Source organism: Anabas testudineus, chromosome 10, assembly GCF_900324465.2.
Source record: "Anabas testudineus chromosome 10, fAnaTes1.2, whole genome shotgun sequence".
Lineage (NCBI taxonomy): Eukaryota > Metazoa > Chordata > Actinopteri > Anabantiformes > Anabantidae > Anabas > Anabas testudineus.
In genome coordinates this window covers 21,903,463-21,924,299 of record NC_046619.1, presented here as the reverse complement: position 1 = coordinate 21,924,299, position 20,837 = coordinate 21,903,463, and the positions used below count along the sequence as shown (strand labels likewise).

At 41.4% G+C, this 20,837-nt stretch overlaps 6 protein-coding genes across 6 annotated transcripts; 2 read left to right on the top strand and 4 right to left on the bottom strand.

The window, feature by feature from the left end:
- The first annotated feature begins 3,453 nt into the window (after positions 1–3,453).
- Positions 3,454–4,870, top strand: LOC113160346 (histone H1-like). The gene has a single exon (XM_026357566.1). The coding sequence runs from the start codon at positions 4,187–4,189 to the stop codon at positions 4,868–4,870; it is 684 nt and encodes a 227-aa protein (XP_026213351.1). The 5' UTR covers positions 3,454–4,186.
- A 1,555-nt stretch (positions 4,871–6,425) lies between these two features.
- Positions 6,426–6,890, bottom strand: LOC113160379 (histone H2B 1/2-like). Its single transcript, XM_026357601.1, has one exon. The coding sequence runs from the start codon at positions 6,850–6,852 to the stop codon at positions 6,481–6,483; it is 372 nt and encodes a 123-aa protein (XP_026213386.1). The 5' UTR covers positions 6,853–6,890; the 3' UTR covers positions 6,426–6,480.
- Positions 6,891–9,382: 2,492 nt separating this feature from the next.
- LOC113160387 (histone H4) lies at positions 9,383–10,339 on the bottom strand. The gene has a single exon (XM_026357610.2). It carries the CDS (start codon positions 10,135–10,137, stop codon positions 9,826–9,828), a length of 312 nt encoding a protein of 103 aa, XP_026213395.1. The 5' UTR covers positions 10,138–10,339; the 3' UTR covers positions 9,383–9,825.
- Positions 10,340–12,978: 2,639 nt separating this feature from the next.
- LOC113160362 (histone H3) lies at positions 12,979–13,580 on the bottom strand. Its single transcript, XM_026357583.1, has one exon. It carries the CDS (start codon positions 13,422–13,424, stop codon positions 13,014–13,016), a length of 411 nt encoding a protein of 136 aa, XP_026213368.1. The 5' UTR covers positions 13,425–13,580; the 3' UTR covers positions 12,979–13,013.
- A 266-nt stretch (positions 13,581–13,846) lies between these two features.
- LOC113160367 (histone H2A-like) lies at positions 13,847–14,296 on the top strand. The gene has a single exon (XM_026357587.1). It carries the CDS (start codon positions 13,860–13,862, stop codon positions 14,247–14,249), a length of 390 nt encoding a protein of 129 aa, XP_026213372.1. The 5' UTR covers positions 13,847–13,859; the 3' UTR covers positions 14,250–14,296.
- A 592-nt stretch (positions 14,297–14,888) lies between these two features.
- LOC113160319 (hexokinase-2-like) lies at positions 14,889–19,441 on the bottom strand. The gene is made up of 10 exons (XM_026357530.1): positions 19,284–19,441; positions 19,003–19,168; positions 18,367–18,515; positions 18,116–18,236; positions 17,850–17,945; positions 17,444–17,543; positions 17,147–17,330; positions 16,340–16,495; positions 15,977–16,210; positions 14,889–15,406 (listed from the first exon to the last, which is right to left on the bottom strand). The coding sequence occupies exons 3-10, from the start codon at positions 18,417–18,419 to the stop codon at positions 15,268–15,270; spliced, it is 1,083 nt and encodes a 360-aa protein (XP_026213315.1). The 5' UTR covers positions 18,420–18,515; positions 19,003–19,168; positions 19,284–19,441; the 3' UTR covers positions 14,889–15,267.
- Positions 19,442–20,837: the final 1,396 nt, after the last annotated feature.

Below are 20,837 nucleotides of genomic sequence, written 5' to 3'. Positions count from 1 at the left end.
AAATCATAACTATTAGAGAAAAAATTGATCAGATCATCCCTGCATATAGCATGGATTGTACAACAACTCTAGATCCACGCTCGTACTTAGACTGCTTCCTCCCTGTAGATCATTCTGAATTAATTTCAGTAATTAATTCCTCTAAACCATCAACATGTGTCTTAGATCCCATCCCAACTAGACTCCTCAAGGATGTCTTACCTTTGATCAGCACGTCCATATTAGATCAGATCAATCTGTCTTTACAAATAGGCTACGTACCACAGGCTTTTAAGGTTGCTGTAGTCAAGCCCCTACTCAAAAAGCCTACTCTGGACTCAGGGGTCTTAGCGAATTATAGACCAATATCCAATCTGCCCTTTATCTCTAAAATCCTTGAAAAGATAGTTTCTAAGCAATTGTACGACCACCTGCGTAGGAATAACTTGTATGAAGATTTCCAGTCAGGATTTAGAGTACATCATAGTACAGAAACAGCACTGGTAAAGGTCACTAATGATCTTCTATTAGCATCAGACAATGGTCTACTCTCTATACTCGTCTTGTTAGATCTTAGTGCTGCATTCGACACTATAGATCACAACATTTTATTACACAGACTGGAACATGTCATTGGAATCAAAGGAACAGCACTAGAGTGGTTTAAATCGTATCTATCGGATAGATTTCAGTTTGTACACGTTAATGATGAGTCTTCCATGCACAGCAAAGTCAGCTATGGAGTTCCACAGGGATCTGTGCTTGGACCGATTCTTTTCACGTTATATATGTCCCCTTTAGGCAATATTATTAGGAAACACTCTATAAATTTCCATTGTTATGCAGATGATACCCAGCTATATTTATCTATGAAACCAGGAGAAACTAATCAATTAGTCAAACTTCAGGAATGCTTAAAAGACATAAAGGCCTGGATGACCTCCAATTTCCTTCTCCTAAATCCGGACAAGACAGAGGTTATACTGTTTGGGCCTAAAAATCTCAGAGACACTATGTCTAAACACATTCTCACCATTGATGACTTAGTTCTGGCCTCAAGTAATACTGTAAGAAACCTCGGAGTTATCTTTGATCAGGATATCTCCTTCACTTCATACATAAAAGAAATCTCTAGAACTGCCTTTTTTCACCTAAGAAACATTAAGCTAAAATTAGGAGCATTCTGTCCCAAAGTGATGCTGAAAAACTAGTCCATGCATTTGTTACTTCCAGACTGGACTATTGTAATTCATTATTAATAGGATGTCCCAATAACTCATTAAAGAGCCTCCAGTTAATCCAAAATGCTGCAGCCAGAGTTCTGACTGGAATTAGCAAGAGAGATCATATTTCTCCAACGTTAGCTTCTCTCCATTGGCTCCCTGTTAAATCCAGAATTGAATTTAAAATTCTTCTCCTAACTTATAAATCCCTTAATAATCAGGCTCCATCTTATCTTAAAGACCTCATAGTTCCTTATCTTCCAAGCAGAACTCTCCGTTCTCAGACTGCAGGTTTACTTGTGGTTCCTAGAGTTTCCAAATGTAGAATGGGAGGCAGAGCCTTTAGCTACCAAGCCCCTCTCCTGTGGAACCAGCTCCCAGTTCAGGTTCGGGAGGCAGACACCGTCTCTACATTTAAGACTAGACTTAAAACTTTCCTTTTTTATAAAGCTTATAGTTAGAGATGGATCAGGTGACTCTGAACCATCTCTTAGTTATGCTGATATAGGTTATTCTGCTGGGGGACCTCTACTGATAAACTGAGCTCCTCTCCTCTCTCCTTTCTCCTGTATCAATGCAAATGCCACCATTTCATGTCATTAACTTTGTGTCTTCTCTCTCCTGTAGTTGTGTTTCCTCCTCTCTGTCTCCCTCTCTCTGTACTTTTCTGCAGGTATCCTCGGCCTGGAGCTGTACATCTCCAGAATCCAGTTCATCTGCCCAATGTTCTTGATGCTTGTTGTTGTCTTTATTGCTTGTTGTTGTCTTTATTGCCTGCTGTTCTTTTCTCTCTTCTCTTTCCACTCACCCCAACCGGTCGAGGCAGATGGCCGCCCACTATGAGCCTGGTTCTGCTGGAGGTTTCTTCCTCTAAAGGGAGTTTTTCCTCTCCACTGTTGCCTAAAGCTTGCTCAAATGGGATTGTTGGGTTTTCTCTAATATTTTGTATAAATATTTTCTGTAAGGTCTTAAACCTTACACTGTAAAGTGCCTTGAGATAACTTCTGTTGTAAATTGGCGCTATACAAATAAAATTGAATTGAATTGAATTGAAGAAAAAAACAAATTCATTGTTATTAGGAATTATAGATTATTTCTTACTATTCCAAATGCCATTAAACACATGTGTCATCTGAATTTCACCTAGTTATCATTTAATTAAATTTATCTGGACTTCACAAGGCAAAAGTGTATTGTAGATATCTTAAATTAGTGGTGCAGTCAGTGAGTCATTCTGATTAGTCAGGATGGATTTCAGATATCTTTAATTACACATTTGACTAGTTGGTCATAGCAGATATATCTGGAATATGAGCTGTTTTGTCGCAAAAACGCTAAATTGGTGCCATGGCATTGATGTTATTAATGATATCTACAATAACAAGGAATTGTAACTAGTGGTGTGTATCTTCAAATGTCATTCCTAACGGTCAGAATGCAATTGTAGATAGCTGTAATGATAATTTCATGTTATGTCAAATGTTATTTTATCTTCAAAGTGATCATGGATATTCCGATTCAAACTCTTTAATATTAATACGGCCATACTGGGGTCATTAGTGACGACCAACTAAGCTTCACTGACCACGTCTCCCTCCCCATGAGAAAGATCAGCACTTCCCTGATTTGTTGTCTGCTTTGAATGGAAGCATCTAACAACTGAATCTCAATAAAAATAATAATATAATAAATATGATTAATAAATCGAATAGGTCCTGGTCAGTGAACAATACAAAAAGTATAAACAAAGACTAAGAAAACTTGAATAGTTATTGCTCTGACATATCTGTATAACATGTAATAAATACATATTTATGAGTTGTAAATAACAATCAATCCCTCCCACCCACTACAGAGTGTGCTGCTGGACAGAGGAACTCGATCAGCCAGAGAAGTTCTCCAGAGAACCACAGGAGATCCTTTCTACCTGTGAACATCAAACTGTACAATTCCTCCCCCCTCTGTAAGAAGTGGGGAACTGACAATTTCTGTCATCATCACTGTCATTGACCCATTTTCATTCACCTATTTTAATCTATCTCACATATTCTGTATTTGTGTTGATGTGGTTCTTTTCTGGTTGTTGTTGTTTTTCTTTCTGTCTGAGTTGAGAACAAGGCAAAACAATTTGCCTCAGGGATTAATAAAGTTTATTTAATCATGAATCATAAATATCCAGAAATCAGTTGAGACCCATCAACATTTTATTGATTTCATATTAAAAAGATGTATTTTTAAATGAGCAGTTCTTCTTAAATGACTCTACAGCCTCTTTAATTCTGCTGTCTGCAGGTTTCCATAAGTAAATCACTGACCGACTGAACTCCTTCACCGTGATGATACATTGATCTGTGTGACACTGTAACTTCTTATTTAGATCGTTAGATCTGAAAATATCAGTCATTCTACAAACAACGTGTTCCAGTTTATTCTTTATCTAGAACAACACTTTTCATTCCAACCTGTTTTCAGTCTGACTGAACTCCACCATGATCCTCATCAGTGTGTTTGCTGCGACCAGAACATCTTCACTTCACTACAACAGGATCATCAGCAGACGGTTGATTTGACTTTCAGTCCCCGAACAAACATGTGGAGCAGCGGAGGAACCGGTTCTGGTGGATTCTGGATCCGTTTCAAGTCCTTTGAGGAGAGAAATGAGCAGAGGAGCGCTCGTCAGGACGCGGAACACGGGGACGTTTGGAGGCTTCACCGACAAAATGCAGCGAACTTCAGACTCGACACGAGCCGAATATGAAGACCCGCATGTCCGCTGTCAGCTCCGCTCACTTTCCGCCCTCGTGTCCGCTCCCACGGGGCTTTTTCTGGGTTTGATCGGTGCAGAGAAAACACAGAGTCCCGGTGTTCACAGCGCACCGAGGAGCCCCGGAGCGGCTGAGTCTCCACGGTCCTCATGCTGTGTTTAAGTGCCGCCTCCTGCTCCGGGATTCTCCACACTCCAAGTGAAACGACTCGCAGACAAAATGGCAGAAGAAGCTCCAGCTGCAGCTCCGGCCGCCGCTCCGGCCAAAGCCGCCAAGAAGAAGGCCACCAAGCCCAAGAAGACTGGTCCCAGCGTGGGCGAGCTGATCGTTAAGGCCGTGTCCGCGTCCAAGGAGCGGAGCGGCGTGTCTGCTTCCGCCCTCAAGAAGGCTCTGGCTGCCGGAGGCTACGACGTGGACAAGAACAGAGCCCGCGTCAAGACCGCCATCAAGAGCCTGGTGCTGAAGGGGACTCTGCTCCAGACCAAGGGCGTCGGAGCCTCCGGCTCCTTCAAGATCAACAAGAAGGCGGACACCAAGCCCAAGAAGCCGGCACGCAAACCCGCCGCCGCCGCCGCTCCTAAAGCCAAGAAGCCCGCCGCCAAGAAACCGGCCAAAGCCGCCGCCGCTAAGAAGACCAAAGCTGCGGCAGCGAAGAAGCCGGCAGCCGCCAGCAAGTCCCCGAAGAAGGTCAAGAAACCCGCAGCGGCCAAGAAACCCAAAGCCAAGACCCCCAAGAAGCCCACCAAGAGCCCCAAGAAGGCCGCCAAGAGCCCCAAGAAGGCCGCCAAGAGCCCCAAGAAGGCCACCAAGAGCCCCAAGAAGCCCACCAAGAGCCCCAAGAAGGCTCCTGCTGCTGCTGCCAAGAAAGCTCCGCTCAAGAAGACAGCGGCCAAGAAGAAGTGAGCAGCTCACAGCAAAGCTGCTCCACTCCAAAAGGCTCTTTTCAGAGCCACACACTCCTTCTCTAAAGACACACACCTCTCACTTCATCTCACCTCCTCTCATTAACTCCACTCATCATCATTCTTCTATAGTCAATTATCAATAAATTCAGTATTTTCCTGCTTCTGTTTGTGAACACATGTACAGATGCTTATGTACATCTATTATATGTAAATTGTTTTCTTTAAAACTAGTTTAAAATGTAAACAGTTCTCTACCGATAAATTCGTTACTGAGAGATTTCTACACTTTTCAATGTTCCAGTGAGCTTTGTTAGAACCGTAATCTGGAAGAGGAAAAAACTACATAAAGGGACTGATTCTAGAAACAACGCCTCGTGTCAGAGCCACGCGCCTCATCTAAAGAACTACAACTACATAATCGACATATGGCATCAAGGATTTTGATGACCACAAGTGAACTAGTTTTTCTTTCTTACTGAAAACATTTGTGTCCGAGATGCACGAAAGATTAAGATTAAGATAATCGTGAAACAACATAGTTTTAAATAATAAGATTTACATGTAACATAAAGATATTTTGTTGCATCTTTCTCTTAATGTAACTGCGACACCTTTCAGAACATTATTTACAGACATGGACTTAGTTATTGTTTCCTCTCCATTAAAGAAAAACGGAACAAATGTGAAACGTTAAGGTTCATGAAAAGTCTGAAATCATTTTTCAGTAGTGGTTCAAAAGAAGGATTTATAAAATCAACCTTTTTCTTTAAATAAATGAAAACTCAAAAGCAATTTCTAAAAGTTAACTTTTAGTCAATGTTCATTCATTCTTACTTTTAGCAGTTTTTATTCTTTTACATTTTCCCTTTTTTGCTGAGCTGTTGGAGACGTGGACAATTATGGAAAATGAACTGTAATAGACAGTAAAACACTCTGAAGTAAGAAGAACAGCTGCTGCACTGGTTCTTACTGAACATTTGACTGCTCATCCTGCACTTTTAGCCCATATTATATTGTTGCTGGTGTTGTTATTCTAATGATATTTATAATATAATTATTACCGTTTTCATGAACATGATTATTGATGTTGTTATAATTATTGTTATCAATGTTGTTTTGCACACGAGCAGTTGTTTTTGAACATTGATTATGATGTTTAAATGTAGATCGGCTGTTGCTGGTCATTGTATTGTTGTTGGAATTTTAATGATTTGTTCAAAGCAGGTACAGGTAACAGGCTCCTGTTGCAGCAGTGTTTTTATCCAGGACAGTTAATGAAGGCCTCTCCCCGACAAACACGCTCAGATCCGGTTCTACGTTTGCTTTGCAACATAATGAGTGTGTGGTTGAAATGTGTTGAAGCCGATGAAGCTGGAGCCTTTGAGTGGAAGATGTGGATGAAATGTGTGGTTTCCAGTGAGCATCAGTAATGATTGATAGATTTAGGATGAGTGATTAAAGAAGATGAGACAGAAAGAGAAGGAGAGGATGAAGAGTGAATGTTGTTGTTTCCTAACGAGCGTTGGTGACAGTGAAGGAACGTTTGTTGTTAGATGAGGTGTTTGGCCCTGAAAAGAGCCTTTGTGTTGATGGAGCTGCAGCAGCAGTTTACTTGGAGCTGGTGTACTTGGTGACGGCCTTGGTTCCCTCGGACACGGCGTGCTTGGCCAGCTCACCGGGCAGCAGGAGGCGGACCGCGGTCTGGATCTCCCTGGAGGTGATGGTGGAGCGCTTGTTGTAGTGCGCCAGGCGGGAGGCCTCCCCGGCGATCCGCTCGAAGATGTCGCTGACGAACGAGTTCATGATGCCCATGGCCTTGGACGAGATGCCGGTGTCGGGGTGGACCTGCTTCAGGACCTTGTACACGTAGATGGCGTAGCTCTCCTTCCTGGTCCTCCTCTTCTTCTTGCCGCTCTTGGTGACGCTCTTAGAGACGGCTTTCTTGGAGCCCTTCTTCGGTGCTTTCACTGGATCAGGCATTTTGGTTCCTCGGTAGATTCTTCCACGGATGAAGTCGGTGACGCCGTGACGGTGGATTTATAGTCGCTTCATGCAAATACGACTGTGCTGTCGCTCGCACACGATTGGCTGTGCACAGCATGCGACTGAGCATGCGCCAGACAGACACCACAGTTCAATGAGAAGTAAATAAATAAAAAGTTTCTCAAATTTAATTAATTGATTCATTTCATTGAGTTGATTCATGTTTAACTTCTCTGATGTCTTTGGACTTCACACAATAGTATCTTACAGGACACATATTATGAAAAATATATCATTTATATTTACTCATTTGATCTGTAAAGAGAAGCAAATATTTGACATTATACAAGAGTTTATATATATATATATATATATATATATATATATATATATATATATATATATATATATATATATATATATATATACACATATATATACACATATATATACACAGGGAGTGCAGAATTATTAGGCAAGTTGTATTTTTGAGGATTAATTTTATTATTGAACAACATCCATGTTCTCAATGAACCCAAAAAACGAATTAATATCAAAGATGAATATTTGTGGAAGTAGTTTTTAGTTTGAGCTATTTTAGGATGATATCTGTGTGTGCAGGTGACTATTATTGTGCATAATTATTAGGCAACTTAACAAAAAACAAATATATACCCATTTCAATTATTTATTTTCACCATTGAAACCAATATAACATCTCATCATTCACAAATATACATTTCTGACATTCAAAAACAAAACAAAAACAAATCAGTGACCAATATAGCCACCTATCTTTGCAAGGACACTCAAAAGCCTGCCATCCATGGATTCTGTCAGTGTTTTGATCTGTTCACCATCTACATTGCGTGCAGCAGCAACCACAGCCTCCCAGACACTGTTCATAGAGGTGTACTGTTTTACCTCCTTGTAAATCTCACATTTGATGATGGACCACAGGTTCTTTATGGGGTTCAGATCAGGTGAACAAGGAGGCCATGTCATTAGTTTTTCTTCTTTTAGACCCTTTCTTGCCAGCCACGCTGTGGAGTACTTGGACGCGTGTGATGGAGCATTGTCCTGCATGAAAATCATATTTTTCTTGAAGGATGCAGACTTCTTCCTGTGCCACTGCTTGAAGAAGGTGTCTTCCAGAAACTGGCAGTAGGACTGGGAGTTGAGCTTGACTCCATCCTCAACCCGAAAAGGCCCCACAAGCTCATCTTTGATGATACCAGCCCAAACCAGTACTCCACCTCCACCTTGCTGCCGTCTGAGTCGGACTGGAGCTCTCTGCCCTTTACCGATCCAGCCACGGGCCCATCCATCTGGCCCATCAAGACTCACTCTCATTTCATCAGTCCATAAAACCTTAGAAAAATCAGTCTTGAGATATTTCTTGGCCCAGTCTTGACGTTTCAGCTGGTGTGTCTTGTTCAGTGGTGGTCGTTTTTCAGCCTTTCTTACCTTGGCCATGTCTCTGAGTATTGCACACCTTGTGCTTTTGAGCACTCCAGTGATGTTGCAGCTCTGAAATATGGCAAAACTGGTGGCAAGTGGCATCTTGGCAGCTGCACGCTTGACTTTTCTCAGTTCATGGGCAATTATTTTGCGCCTTGGTTTTTTCCACACGCTTCTTGCAACCCTGTTGACTATTTTGAATGAAACGCTTGATTGTTCGATGATCACGCTTCAGAAGCTTGGCAATTTTAAGAGTGCTGCATCTCTCTGCAAGATATCTCACTATTTTTGACTTTTCTGAGCCTGTCAAGTCCTTCTTTTGACCCATTTTGCCAAAGTAAAGGAAGTTGCCTAATAATTATGCACACCTGATATAGGGTGTTGATGTCATTAGACCAACCCCTTCTCATTACAGAGATGCACATCACCTAATATGCTTAATTGGTAGTAGGCTTTCGAGCCTTTACAGCTTGGAGTAAGACAACATACATAAAGAGGATGATGTGGTCAAAATACTCATTTGCCAAATAATTCTGCACTCCCCGTGCAGAATATATATATATATATATATATATATATATATATATATATATATATATATATATATATATATATATATATATATATATATGGGGAGTGCAGAATTATTTATGCCACATTGCAGCAGCTGCATAAGCTCAGGAAACAGAAATGATTCGTTCACGACTCACTCAACTGTACGTGTCTGCTCAGGTCCGCTTTCTTCTGTCACGTGACAGCGAGTCCTTCATACGGATCGTTCTTTCGTTCATTTGTCACGTGACAGCTGTAGCTACGGGCTGTGGACTGAGAAACAACGAATGATGTCTGATATCTGACGTTCATTTGGATTTATGGAATCTTAATTAATTAGTGGTGTTTGATGCTTGAAGATGTGTGTAGTTATTTTGTGTATATAATGTAAATTATGTTTGTAAATAAATACTTTGGAAAATTAAAAACATGTTAATTGTGTCTCTTCCATAAAATAATTAAATGTAACATTATTAATAACAACATCGATAAGTTTTTCTCGTCCTTTTCCAGCCGTCACAGCTCAGGCTGCAGCAGCAGTTCACTGTTCGTGGATTTGTCAGCTGAACAAACCATGTTGTCTTCACTATGTAGTGTCTGAGAACCGCGGCCATTTTTACTTCCCCACTAGAGAGCGACACCGAAACCCGCTGTAAAACGAACAAAATGAGTCGTTCAACACAGTTGGACACTCACGGATCTGAGTCAGTTTAAAGAATCGAGTTCCCCTTCTCTAATGATTGATCCCCTTTCATCCTTCGTCCAGATCGTGTTCACTCGTGTCTCCCTGAGTTTCTTATTGTGTTTGATGGTTGAGACCAACTGTTGTACAACGTGTTTATTGACAGTGAGTGTTCTGTAGAGAACTAAAGGAACCTGTTAAAGGAAGCAGCTCTGTAGATGTTGTGAGCGGCTCTGAAAAGAGCCTTTGGTTGTAGTTGGAGTCCAGGAGCAGGTTTAACCTCCGAAGCCGTACAGAGTGCGGCCCTGTCTCTTGAGGGCGTAGACCACGTCCATGGCGGTCACCGTCTTCCTCTTAGCGTGCTCGGTGTAGGTGACGGCATCACGGATGACGTTCTCCAGGAACACCTTGAGCACCCCGCGGGTCTCCTCGTAGATGAGACCGGAGATGCGCTTGACTCCGCCGCGACGAGCCAGACGTCGGATGGCGGGTTTGGTGATTCCCTGGATGTTGTCCCGGAGAACTTTCCGGTGCCGCTTGGCGCCTCCTTTCCCGAGTCCCTTCCCGCCTTTGCCTCTTCCACTCATCGTTCACTGATCTTCTTCGTCGGATCAAAGTCGGATCTGGAGCTCGGAGTCCGACTGGGGCTTTTTACTGCTGCTCTGCGGACGTGATAGAGGACAGGAGGCGGAGCTCCAGCAGCGGTTGAAGCTTCTTTCTCTTCTTTTCTTTGTTTCGACATAAACTGATGTTTCTCTGAGTTTCTCTGAAGTTCTGTTTATTTCAAAGATACAATCACATTTAATTCGACTCAGACAAATATCACACACAAGTTTCACGAAGAAATTCTTGATACAATGTTGCTGAAGTTTGGTTAAAGTGAAAAAATAAAAGTCTTCATTTGTTTCCATGCGCATTCTGTACTTTCAAAATAAAAGGCCAAAGATTAGACTTTACCACATACTAACAGACAATAATATTAATCCCTAATTTACTGTTTGTCTAATTCAGTCTACAAATAGTTTTTTGACAGATGTGTGATTTCTTCTTGTGGCCTGCAGTGATCACCTGGGACCAGGTGCGAGTTGACCATGGGAAGGAATTTTACCTGACACGCAGGAGACTGCAGGAGATGCTGTCACATCATGGCTTCAATCAGCAGAGGCCACCTTATTGACAGACTTCATCCACAAGAGATTTCAGTACTATGAACAAAAGAACTGAAACTCTTCTACTACCACGTACATGCTTTTAGTACATTTAAGACATGTTTTTTGATCACTCAGAACCACACAGTTGGAAGGCTTTGGCCTGAGATCAACAACCAAGTCAACTGCCCACTGAAAACAGCCCTACTCCAGCTGATGGACCAGGAGGAGATGAATATGGGGGTCAACCTTGTAAGATGCTGTGTGTCCAACCTCACCAGCTGTGCCACATTGGTCTTGAAAGTGTGGCAGAATCGTGAAACGCTCACAGAATTCCAGATTAAAACGTGAATCCGATTATAGTGCTGAATGTTTTAATTTTGATACTAACACCTGCAGACCAAATCACTTAGCAGAACCTGGGTATAAAGGACAGATTTCTCCAGAGCCCTCGAAGCTGCAGACCTTTTCAGACAGCATTTGGGATGTGCACTTACACCATATTCAACTTTTGGAGCTGATCCTTTCACAACAGAACAGGAGCTAAGAGCTAACCCTAACCCTAACCCCAGAACAGAGAATGATTTAGCTGACATACATGCTGACATTTGACAGTTGTTTTTCAGGGCTGTAAACAGTGACTTTACACCATACAAAGAAGCTCTATTCTCTCTCAAAATAATTATATACGTACAGACGTACTCCTCTGTGAAAACTTATTTCAGCACAGAGCATGCAGCTGTTAGACCAGTGATTTTTATCAGACCATTGTTGGCCTTCCTACATCTGGCACATTGTGGGGAGGTCTCTAACCATGGTTCCACACGACTTGCAGCCAATGATGCTTCTGCAGCATTGTGAGAGCACTGGCTCCTCGTTGATGTCTGCAAATGTAAATTTGAAAAGTGTTATCCACGGCTGGAACAGAGTTCACAGTGTCTGTTCCAGGTCTGTCTCACAGCAGTTGTTTAAAAGCAGCATATTCATATATAGGGTTAAACTTTGGTGATTCTTGTAGGTTTTGCACAACAACAACACATTTCACCCCTCCCTTACACTAATCAAGATGGAAAGTGTTATTTTCATAGTTAGAATTCAGATCAGGGATAACTGCAGCTGAATGTACACGAGTATGTAGCTCTGTCTGCGTATTACGACGTCTCTAAACAGAAACTGCTGAGCAGAGAGTCGAATGTGGTTTAACAATGTTTTTACAATTAACAATGTGGATTCATTTCACATTTTAAGTGCTTAAAATGTCATTAAATTGTATTGATTTGTAGTGTAACTAGTAGCTGAATTCTGTCCATACTCATACAAACCACACAGCTAAATCCTTCCTTGATGGTCTGTAGCTTGGGAGCAGTAAGCATCATTCTCAGGATAACTGTGAGATCAGTGAGCTCTCTGATTGTTGCTGTAACAGCTGGAAGACTTTGAGATACCATCACCAGCTCTCTGGTCTCCAGAGACAGTGGTGTCAACATCTTTCCAGCTGCTACACACAAACAGGGGAAATAAACAGTTAAAGTCGCTTTGGATAAAAGCGTCTGATAAATGACAAAATGTAAATGTTAATGTAAGATAAAGCTATATTAAAAGAAGCTAATGTCCTAAAACTAAAAACTATGCTTCTGGCATGAGGTGTATTACACCATCATCACCATCACCACCAGGTGTAATACTGTGATTGCCTTGAACTGCATTGCTCTGTGCATCTGTTAAAATGATGGGGTTGTAAAGGCCAATGGCATCTTGCACTTTTCCTACTATTCCCTGAAGAGTAGCCTCACGGTCTAGGAATGGTTCTTCATTAAGTTCATTGTAAGTGTTGTTGTTGATCCAGTTATTATATTATCATAGTTTATTATGTATATTTATGTTTCTCTTCTTGATATTTTGGCTTTTCTTTGTTTTCTCCCCGTTTCTGCTAAATTGGACCAATTAAGATTAATTGATCGCTGTTAACCTGCACTTCTTCCAGACTGTATTTCACAGCTCTTTACTCTAATACATATACTCTTTCTGTGTTTATGGTTGAGTTGTCATTTGTACTAATAACAGGCAGCATTTGTTATTGACAGGATGGATTTAGTGGAGTTATAAAATACTAAAACGAACAGTTTTAATAGATTTCTTCTCTTTCTCTGATGTGTAAGTATGAGATGAGTTAAATGTTTGAAGTTGATCCAATTGTGGACATTTGCAGCTGTAAGAAATGTAGATGATAAAAATGAGGAACAGAAGAGGATCTTTAGTTCCAGGTGAGTGGCTCTGAAAAGAGCCTTTGTGCTGGTTGGTGTGGAGCGGAGTCCTTAAGCTCGCTCTCCGCGGATGCGTCGGGCCAGCTGGATGTCTTTGGGCATGATGGTGACCCTCTTGGCGTGGATGGCGCACAGGTTGGTGTCCTCGAAGAGCCCCACCAGGTAAGCCTCGCTGGCCTCCTGCAGAGCCATGACGGCCGAGCTCTGGAAGCGCAGGTCGGTCTTGAAGTCCTGAGCGATCTCCCTGACCAGGCGCTGGAAGGGCAGCTTGCGGATCAGCAGCTCGGTGGATTTCTGGTAGCGACGGATCTCTCGGAGAGCCACGGTACCGGGCCTGTAACGGTGGGGCTTCTTGACTCCGCCGGTGGCCGGGGCGCTCTTACGGGCAGCCTTGGTGGCCAGCTGCTTCCTGGGAGCTTTGCCTCCGGTGGATTTACGGGCGGTCTGCTTGGTTCGGGCCATTTCTTCGACTGTTTGCTCTGAACAAGACAAATGTGGAGCAGAGAGCGGAGCCGCTGCTCTTAAACCGGGGGAGCAGCTGGGACACGGTGACGCTGCAGCTCAGCTCCGCCTGGAGGAGCGAGTCCCGCCTGAATCTCCGCTGCTTATTGGACAAGAGACTTTTGAAAATGTCCCCAACACCCGGAGCGGGCCGCCCTCTGCTGCTGGTTGGTCTGATGGGAACCGGGCCGCCCTCTGCTGCTGGTTGGTCTGACGGGGACCGGGCCGCCCTCTGCTGCTGGTTGGTCTGACGGGGACCGGGCCGCCCTCTGCTGCTGGTTGGTCTGGCAGGAACCGTCCGGGTCCCGCGCTCTGCGGGGACGTATAAAGGAGGCTTTGGTTTGTTGGAGCCACATTTTCTCAGAACAACGTCTGTAGAAAAAGACCCAAGTCAACATGTCAGGCCGCGGAAAGACCGGTGGAAAAGCCAGAGCCAAGGCCAAGACCCGCTCGTCCAGAGCCGGACTCCAGTTCCCCGTGGGTCGTGTCCACAGGCTGCTGCGTAAAGGCAACTACGCGGAGCGCGTCGGCGCCGGAGCTCCCGTGTACCTGGCGGCTGTCCTGGAGTATCTGACCGCTGAGATCCTGGAGCTGGCTGGAAACGCTGCCCGCGACAACAAGAAGACCAGGATCATCCCCCGTCACCTGCAGCTGGCTGTCCGCAACGACGAGGAGCTCAACAAGCTGCTGGGCGGAGTCACCATCGCTCAGGGCGGCGTGCTGCCCAACATCCAGGCGGTGCTGCTGCCCAAGAAGACCGAGAAACCCGCCGGCAAGGCCAAGTAAACCGGGACCGGCTCCGACCGCCAACACAAAGGCTCTTTTCAGAGCCACACACACCTCAACTAGAGAACAACTTCCCTTCATATTCTTAAATTCATAGACTTTAAATTACTGTTACAGTTTAGTTAAAACGTAAAATCAACAAGTAGAATTCATTTTATAGGAACTAGTATTTATTTTAGATATTTATTAGAGATGGGAAATTCGATTCTTTTAACTGACTCACATCTTTAACTCTCTGATGGTAAATTGAATGAGTCATTTTATTCATTTTACAGCAGTTTATCTGTAGCTGTTGTAAAAATGGCCGCGGTGCTCAAACACTATTAACTGAAGACAACAGCCCGAGCTGCCTTTCATGTGACAGCTGGTGGAGGACAAGTGAAAGTAAAACTCATTTTGACAATTACTTTTAAAGCAAAGGTAACATTAAGTTCCCTAAGATGTTGACATGGTGCATTTATTGTGTCCAAAACGTGACGTTATTATATTTGTTATTAATATTTTAATAGAAGGTTGGTTTTACTCTGTTTTGTGGGAACCAACCTTCATCTGCTAGAAAAGGTAAAGGTCAAATATCAACCATATATACCGTTTGCTTATAATCAAGATGAAGTAAAGTTTAATCTCTTTTACATAATAAAAACATACATAACATTAAATTGTTTGTGGACATAAAATGGCCAAAAAAGAGTCAACCAGACCCACATACGCTGGCTGAGTAACAAAAATATCACCACACTAGGAGGAAATTAAACAAATCTAATCAAAAATACAGATCCTCAAACCCTTAAATTGCAGATTACAGCTAGTAATATAGAATATAATCAATTAATACATTTCATGTCTTTATTATCAGTGCTGGAAGTAATCGCATCTTGTACTTCACTAATGAAAAATTACTGTGAACATGAACAAAGCTTCCATAAGATATAATAAAGACTAATTTAAAACTGTTCAAATGAAAACATACAACAAACAAAAAACGTATATGTTCTTCATTGTCAACCATCACTGGTTTCTAACGGCCGGACTGGAGCCGCTGATCCACAGCTACCGCCTTGGCTGCACCTGTCCCACTGCTGCCATCTGAGTCCAGAAAGGTGAAGTCACACTTGGGGGCGAGGATGCTCAGCTTCTCCTGGAATTCTGTGCTGAAACTACAGGATGTATAAAAGAAGGATTGAGAGATAAGAAAAGAACAAAGGTAAGAGGAGAGAGAAGAGGACAAAAATAAATGTAGGAATAGAAACTAGATAAAGACAAATTACATGTAGACATCTAATAAATTATAATGTCAATGTGTGCTTCATGAATGTAGCTGTAACAGTTCAAACTAAAAGGAAGGAAAAGGTAAAAACATCTGAAATTCTCCTTTTGTGTCTGAAGCTGGGGCGTGTTTATGTTTGATTGACAGCAGCTGGAGGGGCGGGTCTGTGTCAACATGTCTGCCGGTTAAAGCAGCTTTAATATTAAACTTTTTGAAATCACAGGCTTTAAAATTCATCTTGATACATTTTTATTCTCACACAGTTTTACTTTCCCTCATGTTCGATTTCAATTTGAAATAGATTTATTAATATATCTGGTAGATATCACTACACAATTCTGTAAATATCTTAGTAAACACGTCATAAATACTTGTATTATAGATTTAATTCTCTTACATGTCTCTCTGAACACGTATATTTTGTGGGACCAATAAAGTTAGATCTTAACTTCTCTCTTACTTGGGGTGCTTTTTGTAGACCGTCCCATCCACCCCCACCATGATCTTCAGCTGGTCCAGTCCACGGTTCTCCCGGATTCGCTCTGCTACAGCGGCTGTGGCGGCAGCGCAGAGATGTGCAGAACGGGTGGAGACGGTTTTACAAACCAGACGAACCACGTGGACGTCGACCATTTGAAACTCCAGTTTCAAATCAGTCAGAATTTTCTTGGTGTTTTCTAGACCTTTATTCAGCCTGAACCAGAGACACCGAAGTAAAGACAGACGACACGAGGGAACCAGAAACATTTCTATGTTAATGTGGTCATAAAACTCTGTCTGTCTGTCACAGGATCACTAATGTCTTGAAATAAAATGCACTCACTGCTCAATAGCAGAGATGAACTCTGTCTTAAAGCTGTTCTTCTTCTCTAGTTCTGTTGATGTCTGTCCTTTAAACAGCAGATTTTTCTCCGTCAGTTTAATCAGCACCAGTCGGACGATTTCTCCCAAATAAAGGCCACTGATCATCTTCTCAAAGCTGCAGGAGGAAACAAGCACATAGATAAAAATGAGAATAAATGTGGACATTTACATATAAAACTAGTTCCAAAAATGATCAGTGACATATCAACTGTTAATGTGTGAAAACAGAAGCTCTTCTGCACGCTGTCTTTATTTCCTGTTTATTTCTTGTTGTCCCCTTTTCATTTCAGGTACATCCCTCCTCCTGCATGTCTCCGATTCTCAGTCTCACCTCATCTCATTAACCCTCACCTGTTTCACCTGCGTCTCATTGTCTCCTCCTCACCACTACATAAGCCACTTTACTACTTCCCTGTCAGTCCATCATCTTCCCTTAAGGAATCACTGCCGCCTTGATCTGAACCTGTTCAACATGTTTCCTTGAAAAACTCTGAATTTGATTCCTGAACACTGTATGTTTGACTATTTTCCTGCAGCTGATCTCAGTTTCTACCTTTTGCCATTTTGTTTGGATCCTGTTGCTAACCTGTCATTAAAAGAGACGTTCACAACTTCAGCCTGAAAATTAATATGATGTTGATGAACAACAAATTTCCAACTTGGTGATGTTAAATATGTAAAATAATATAAGTGTTTATTAATTTAATATTATTTTCAGTTTGAATAATAAATCTGGGCTGAGACATTTTCCAAATGATCATCTTACATGTGGACACCAGGACTGTCTGATTTCTCGTCCACCATCTTGTCACACTCGGTCTGGATGTCTTTTAGTGAGCCGTCGTCTCCGAAGCCGCCCCACTCTGTGTTGATGCACATCCTCCCCTCCTCGCCCTCCACATGTTCCACGTTCTTCACTTCCTCCATGTAGCAGGCGTTGGTTCCTGTACCTGCAGAACAAGAAACACAAAAATGTGACTAAAGAATAAAATGAATCAGGGTCTGATTCAGATTTGTGTCTGTTTTTTTCTCGAGGTCTTTATTCATTAACGTCTTTTGTTACCTATGATCAAGCCGATCTCACAGTTCGGGTCCTGGTAGCTGCAGCTCAGCATCGTGCTGACAGTGTCATTCACCACTGCAACTTGGCCTATGTTGAAGTCCTGCCGAGAGAAAGAGACAAACAGTAATGTGTATGTCCTTTGTATTTCTAATCTCAAGATAAAAAAGCAGTAGTTATGTACTCAAAGTATTACTAATACAAAAGTACCTCTGTCGAATGTTTGTCAGTTACTGTTTTCAAATCCAGTTCAACATTGGGATTGATGAACTGGACATTAGCAATATTTAATGTTCAGTTGATGCACAGTCCAGATCTAAGTAACTAGTAACTACGAAAAGTTAAAATATTATATCTTGACATTTTTAATTATTTTCTTTTATCTGACACCACTCGTGTTTTTACTGACCCCCCTTTTGTGAATGGCCTCCTTCAGTAACTCCACCACATCTTTTCCTTCCACTCCAGAGCAGCTGAAGTCTTTAGTCCAGCGAATCAGAAAACACTGTGCAGAGAGAAAATGGACCAAAAACGAAAGATATTTACAACACAGAACGATTTCTGACTTCAGTTACAGAAGTCATTTTAAATTAAAATGTTCTGCAGTGATATTGATTTAAAATTGTAAACTAATAAATAATAAAGCTCAGTAAAGACATTAACTGTGTTTGTGACCTTGTCGATTGCTTCCTGTTTACAGGGGAAGGAGAAGCTGAAGCCCAGAGGAAGAGTTTGTCCCATCAGATTCTGATCCTCCAGGAATTTACCAAGACGGCCAGCGATGTAATCGAAGGAACTGTTCAGAGAAAGAGACAAACAGAGGCGGGAAGAACGTCCAAATTAATGTCTCTCAGACTGTTTGGAGTCTATTTTGTACAGCTGAGCACAAATAATTAAAAAATATCCATAAAGATAAAATGTCATACATCTTCTCCAGATCCCTTCCTGATGGCTTCTTTGATGGACTCTGCTTCTTCATGTTTCATCTCCAGCTTTTTCTGTTTCTCGTTCACATGGACAAGTTGCACACGCAAGTTTGTTCCACCAACATCTAATGTCAGGTAGTCGCCTTTTTCTGCCGAGAAGAAAAAAGTTGTTTATTTACAGGGGGGCAGAAATGAATTAATACACATTTAAATCAATATTATAGAAAAAATTATAATTCTAATCTGACTTTTGCAAGTCATTAGGAAACCACTGGTTGGTGGTTATATCTCACAGTAAATTAGAGCTGCCATCAAAATGATTTAGCCCCCGTTGATAATTAGATGTACTGGTTACATTTACATCACCCAGCTGTCAAACACGAACATTTAACATTAAAATAACTCAACAAATGTTACAAGTGGTTTCTCCAAAGTCAACACAAATAAACATAATTTTAAAGCGGGGTTGATTTATTTTGAGTTCAGCTGCAGTTGTTTGTTTGTTTCTTGACTAAGTCAGATCAAGTTATCTGGTTCAGTATCTGCATGTTCAGAAATCTGGTCTCCTAAAGTTCCTCGATATAGTACTATAGTACTAATATTATTATTAAATATCCCAAATAAAAGCATAGTTACCGTTTCCATTTGGTAGGGACCTGACGAATGTGGGCAACATCTTAACAGGGGACGTGTCACCTGTCTGTTTCTTTAAACCTCGAATCAGGTCCTTCTTCAGACGATTAGAAACCACATTCAGCTTCTTTAAAGAGAGATTGAATTTCTGCAGCATCTCCTCCACCTGCTGAGGAACACAAATCTATAATGTTTAACAAGCAGTTCGATAAAATACAGTGCAGATTAATTAATTACTAAAATTGTTCAGCAGATTTAATAAATGAAAAACAGGTGATGCTTACCTCACTGAGATTATCGGAAGAGGTGTTTTCATACATTTTAGGTTTCTTAGAACTGTGCGAGCTGTTTTTGACTGAAAAAGGATTTTAAAGAGTTAGTGCAGCTATAGAAAAGCAAACTTTTAGTCACATCTCAACTGGCTGGAATATATAATAACAACTGTTTATAACAACTGGTACCATCTATGAGCACATATTACTTATGTAACTTGTCTTTCATACGGGACGATTAATAACAGTGTGGTGTGTACTTGGAGAGCTGCAGAACATTATTTTTTTAAGTAGTATTCCTGTATTACTGTATTTCCTGCACACAAAGAAAACCAAATAGTTCCTTGTTCCATCACTGGATTATTATGTTTCATATTAAAAGAGAATTGAAGAATATAACCAATAAAAAGGGTTATATTGAGGGTCAATTTCCTAAATCGTAAATCAAGAGGCTAAAGTCATATCATAAAGACAATATGACTTTATATTAATTATTATTCCAGCTTGTTATGTTTTGAACACGTTTCTTTATTGTTCTGTTCACTGTTATTTGCCTTTAAAGATCTGTTCAGCATCTTGTGCTGTGATCTGTTTCAAGTTCATCACACCAGCTAGACTTGTTAGTGCTCCGCCCATATTTTCGTTCTTTTTACCATATATAGTGTCACTTAAGTCAGCGATTATCCTTCAACCAATGAAAATCATTGTTTTTTGCTTCTATGTATGTGGCTGCTTATGATTGGCTGCAACACTTCTTGTTATTTAAATATTCTTAGTTTTATACTTGATAAATAATTCTACAATCTGCAAGTGTTGCTGGAAATTTGATCTCTTGAATTCTGTTGATGTGTTTATGTTGTGCACAGAACAACTTGTAATATTTTCTATCTTCACTTTCATCTAGAAATGTGTTAATAAATGTATAAATGTACATTCTTTCCTTTATCAAACCCCTTTGGGCTGAATGGAAACCTGTGTGATCTTAAATCTAATTCCAGTATTTTCTTACAGGTTTTCTCAGACAAAGTCTGATACATATACACATTTCAGAAACATTACTTCCTTTTCTTAGTACATATTTAGTGACGGCCCCTTTAACGGAAACCAAAAGGCCTTGTGGTGGAAAATTTACCAACTAACTTCTCACACCCTTAAGTACAAAGTTAGTTCCTTACACTTCAATGAAACTCTGCTTTCTGTTGTACACTAAAGCAAAGGACGTTTGAAAATGAATAAATGAAGACTCATTGGTACAGTACTATTACTATTATTATCTACTAACATTGAACAAATAAAGGAAGTCTTACCTTAACCTTGACAGACTGATTGGTATGGAGTAAGGAAATATAGAGTCCGACTGCGTAAAGATGCCAACAGCCATCTAGTCAGGATCCCCAACTCCATCTCTCTGGGTCCTTACAACCCAGCTCTTACGTAAATAGAGCAAGAAACCAGCAAGGGATCGGTGTCGACCACCCGCCCAGCGGCAGCAGGAGTCCGATGACCGACCACCCACTTGGTCGACCACTCCTCTCTGTCGGGTGATGATGACTCCAACAACGAAGA

Coding starts and splice junctions, on each gene's coding strand:
- LOC113160379 (XM_026357601.1), bottom strand. CDS start 6,852: ATGCCTGATCCAGTGAAAGCACCGAAGAAGGGCTCCAAGAAAGCCGTC.
- LOC113160362 (XM_026357583.1), bottom strand. CDS start 13,424: ATGGCCCGAACCAAGCAGACCGCCCGTAAATCCACCGGAGGCAAAGCT.
- LOC113160346 (XM_026357566.1), top strand. CDS start 4,187: ATGGCAGAAGAAGCTCCAGCTGCAGCTCCGGCCGCCGCTCCGGCCAAA.
- LOC113160367 (XM_026357587.1), top strand. CDS start 13,860: ATGTCAGGCCGCGGAAAGACCGGTGGAAAAGCCAGAGCCAAGGCCAAG.
- LOC113160387 (XM_026357610.2), bottom strand. CDS start 10,137: ATGAGTGGAAGAGGCAAAGGCGGGAAGGGACTCGGGAAAGGAGGCGCC.
- LOC113160319 (XM_026357530.1), bottom strand. CDS start 18,419: ATGAAGAAGCAGAGTCCATCAAAGAAGCCATCAGGAAGGGATCTGGAG. Junction 17,946..18,115: donor AACAGGAAGCAATCGACAAG/GTCACAAACACA, acceptor CTCTCTGCACAG/TGTTTTCTGATTCGCTGGAC. Junction 15,407..15,976: donor GTCTACAAAAAGCACCCCAA/GTAAGAGAGAAG, acceptor TACATCCTGTAG/TTTCAGCACAGAATTCCAGG.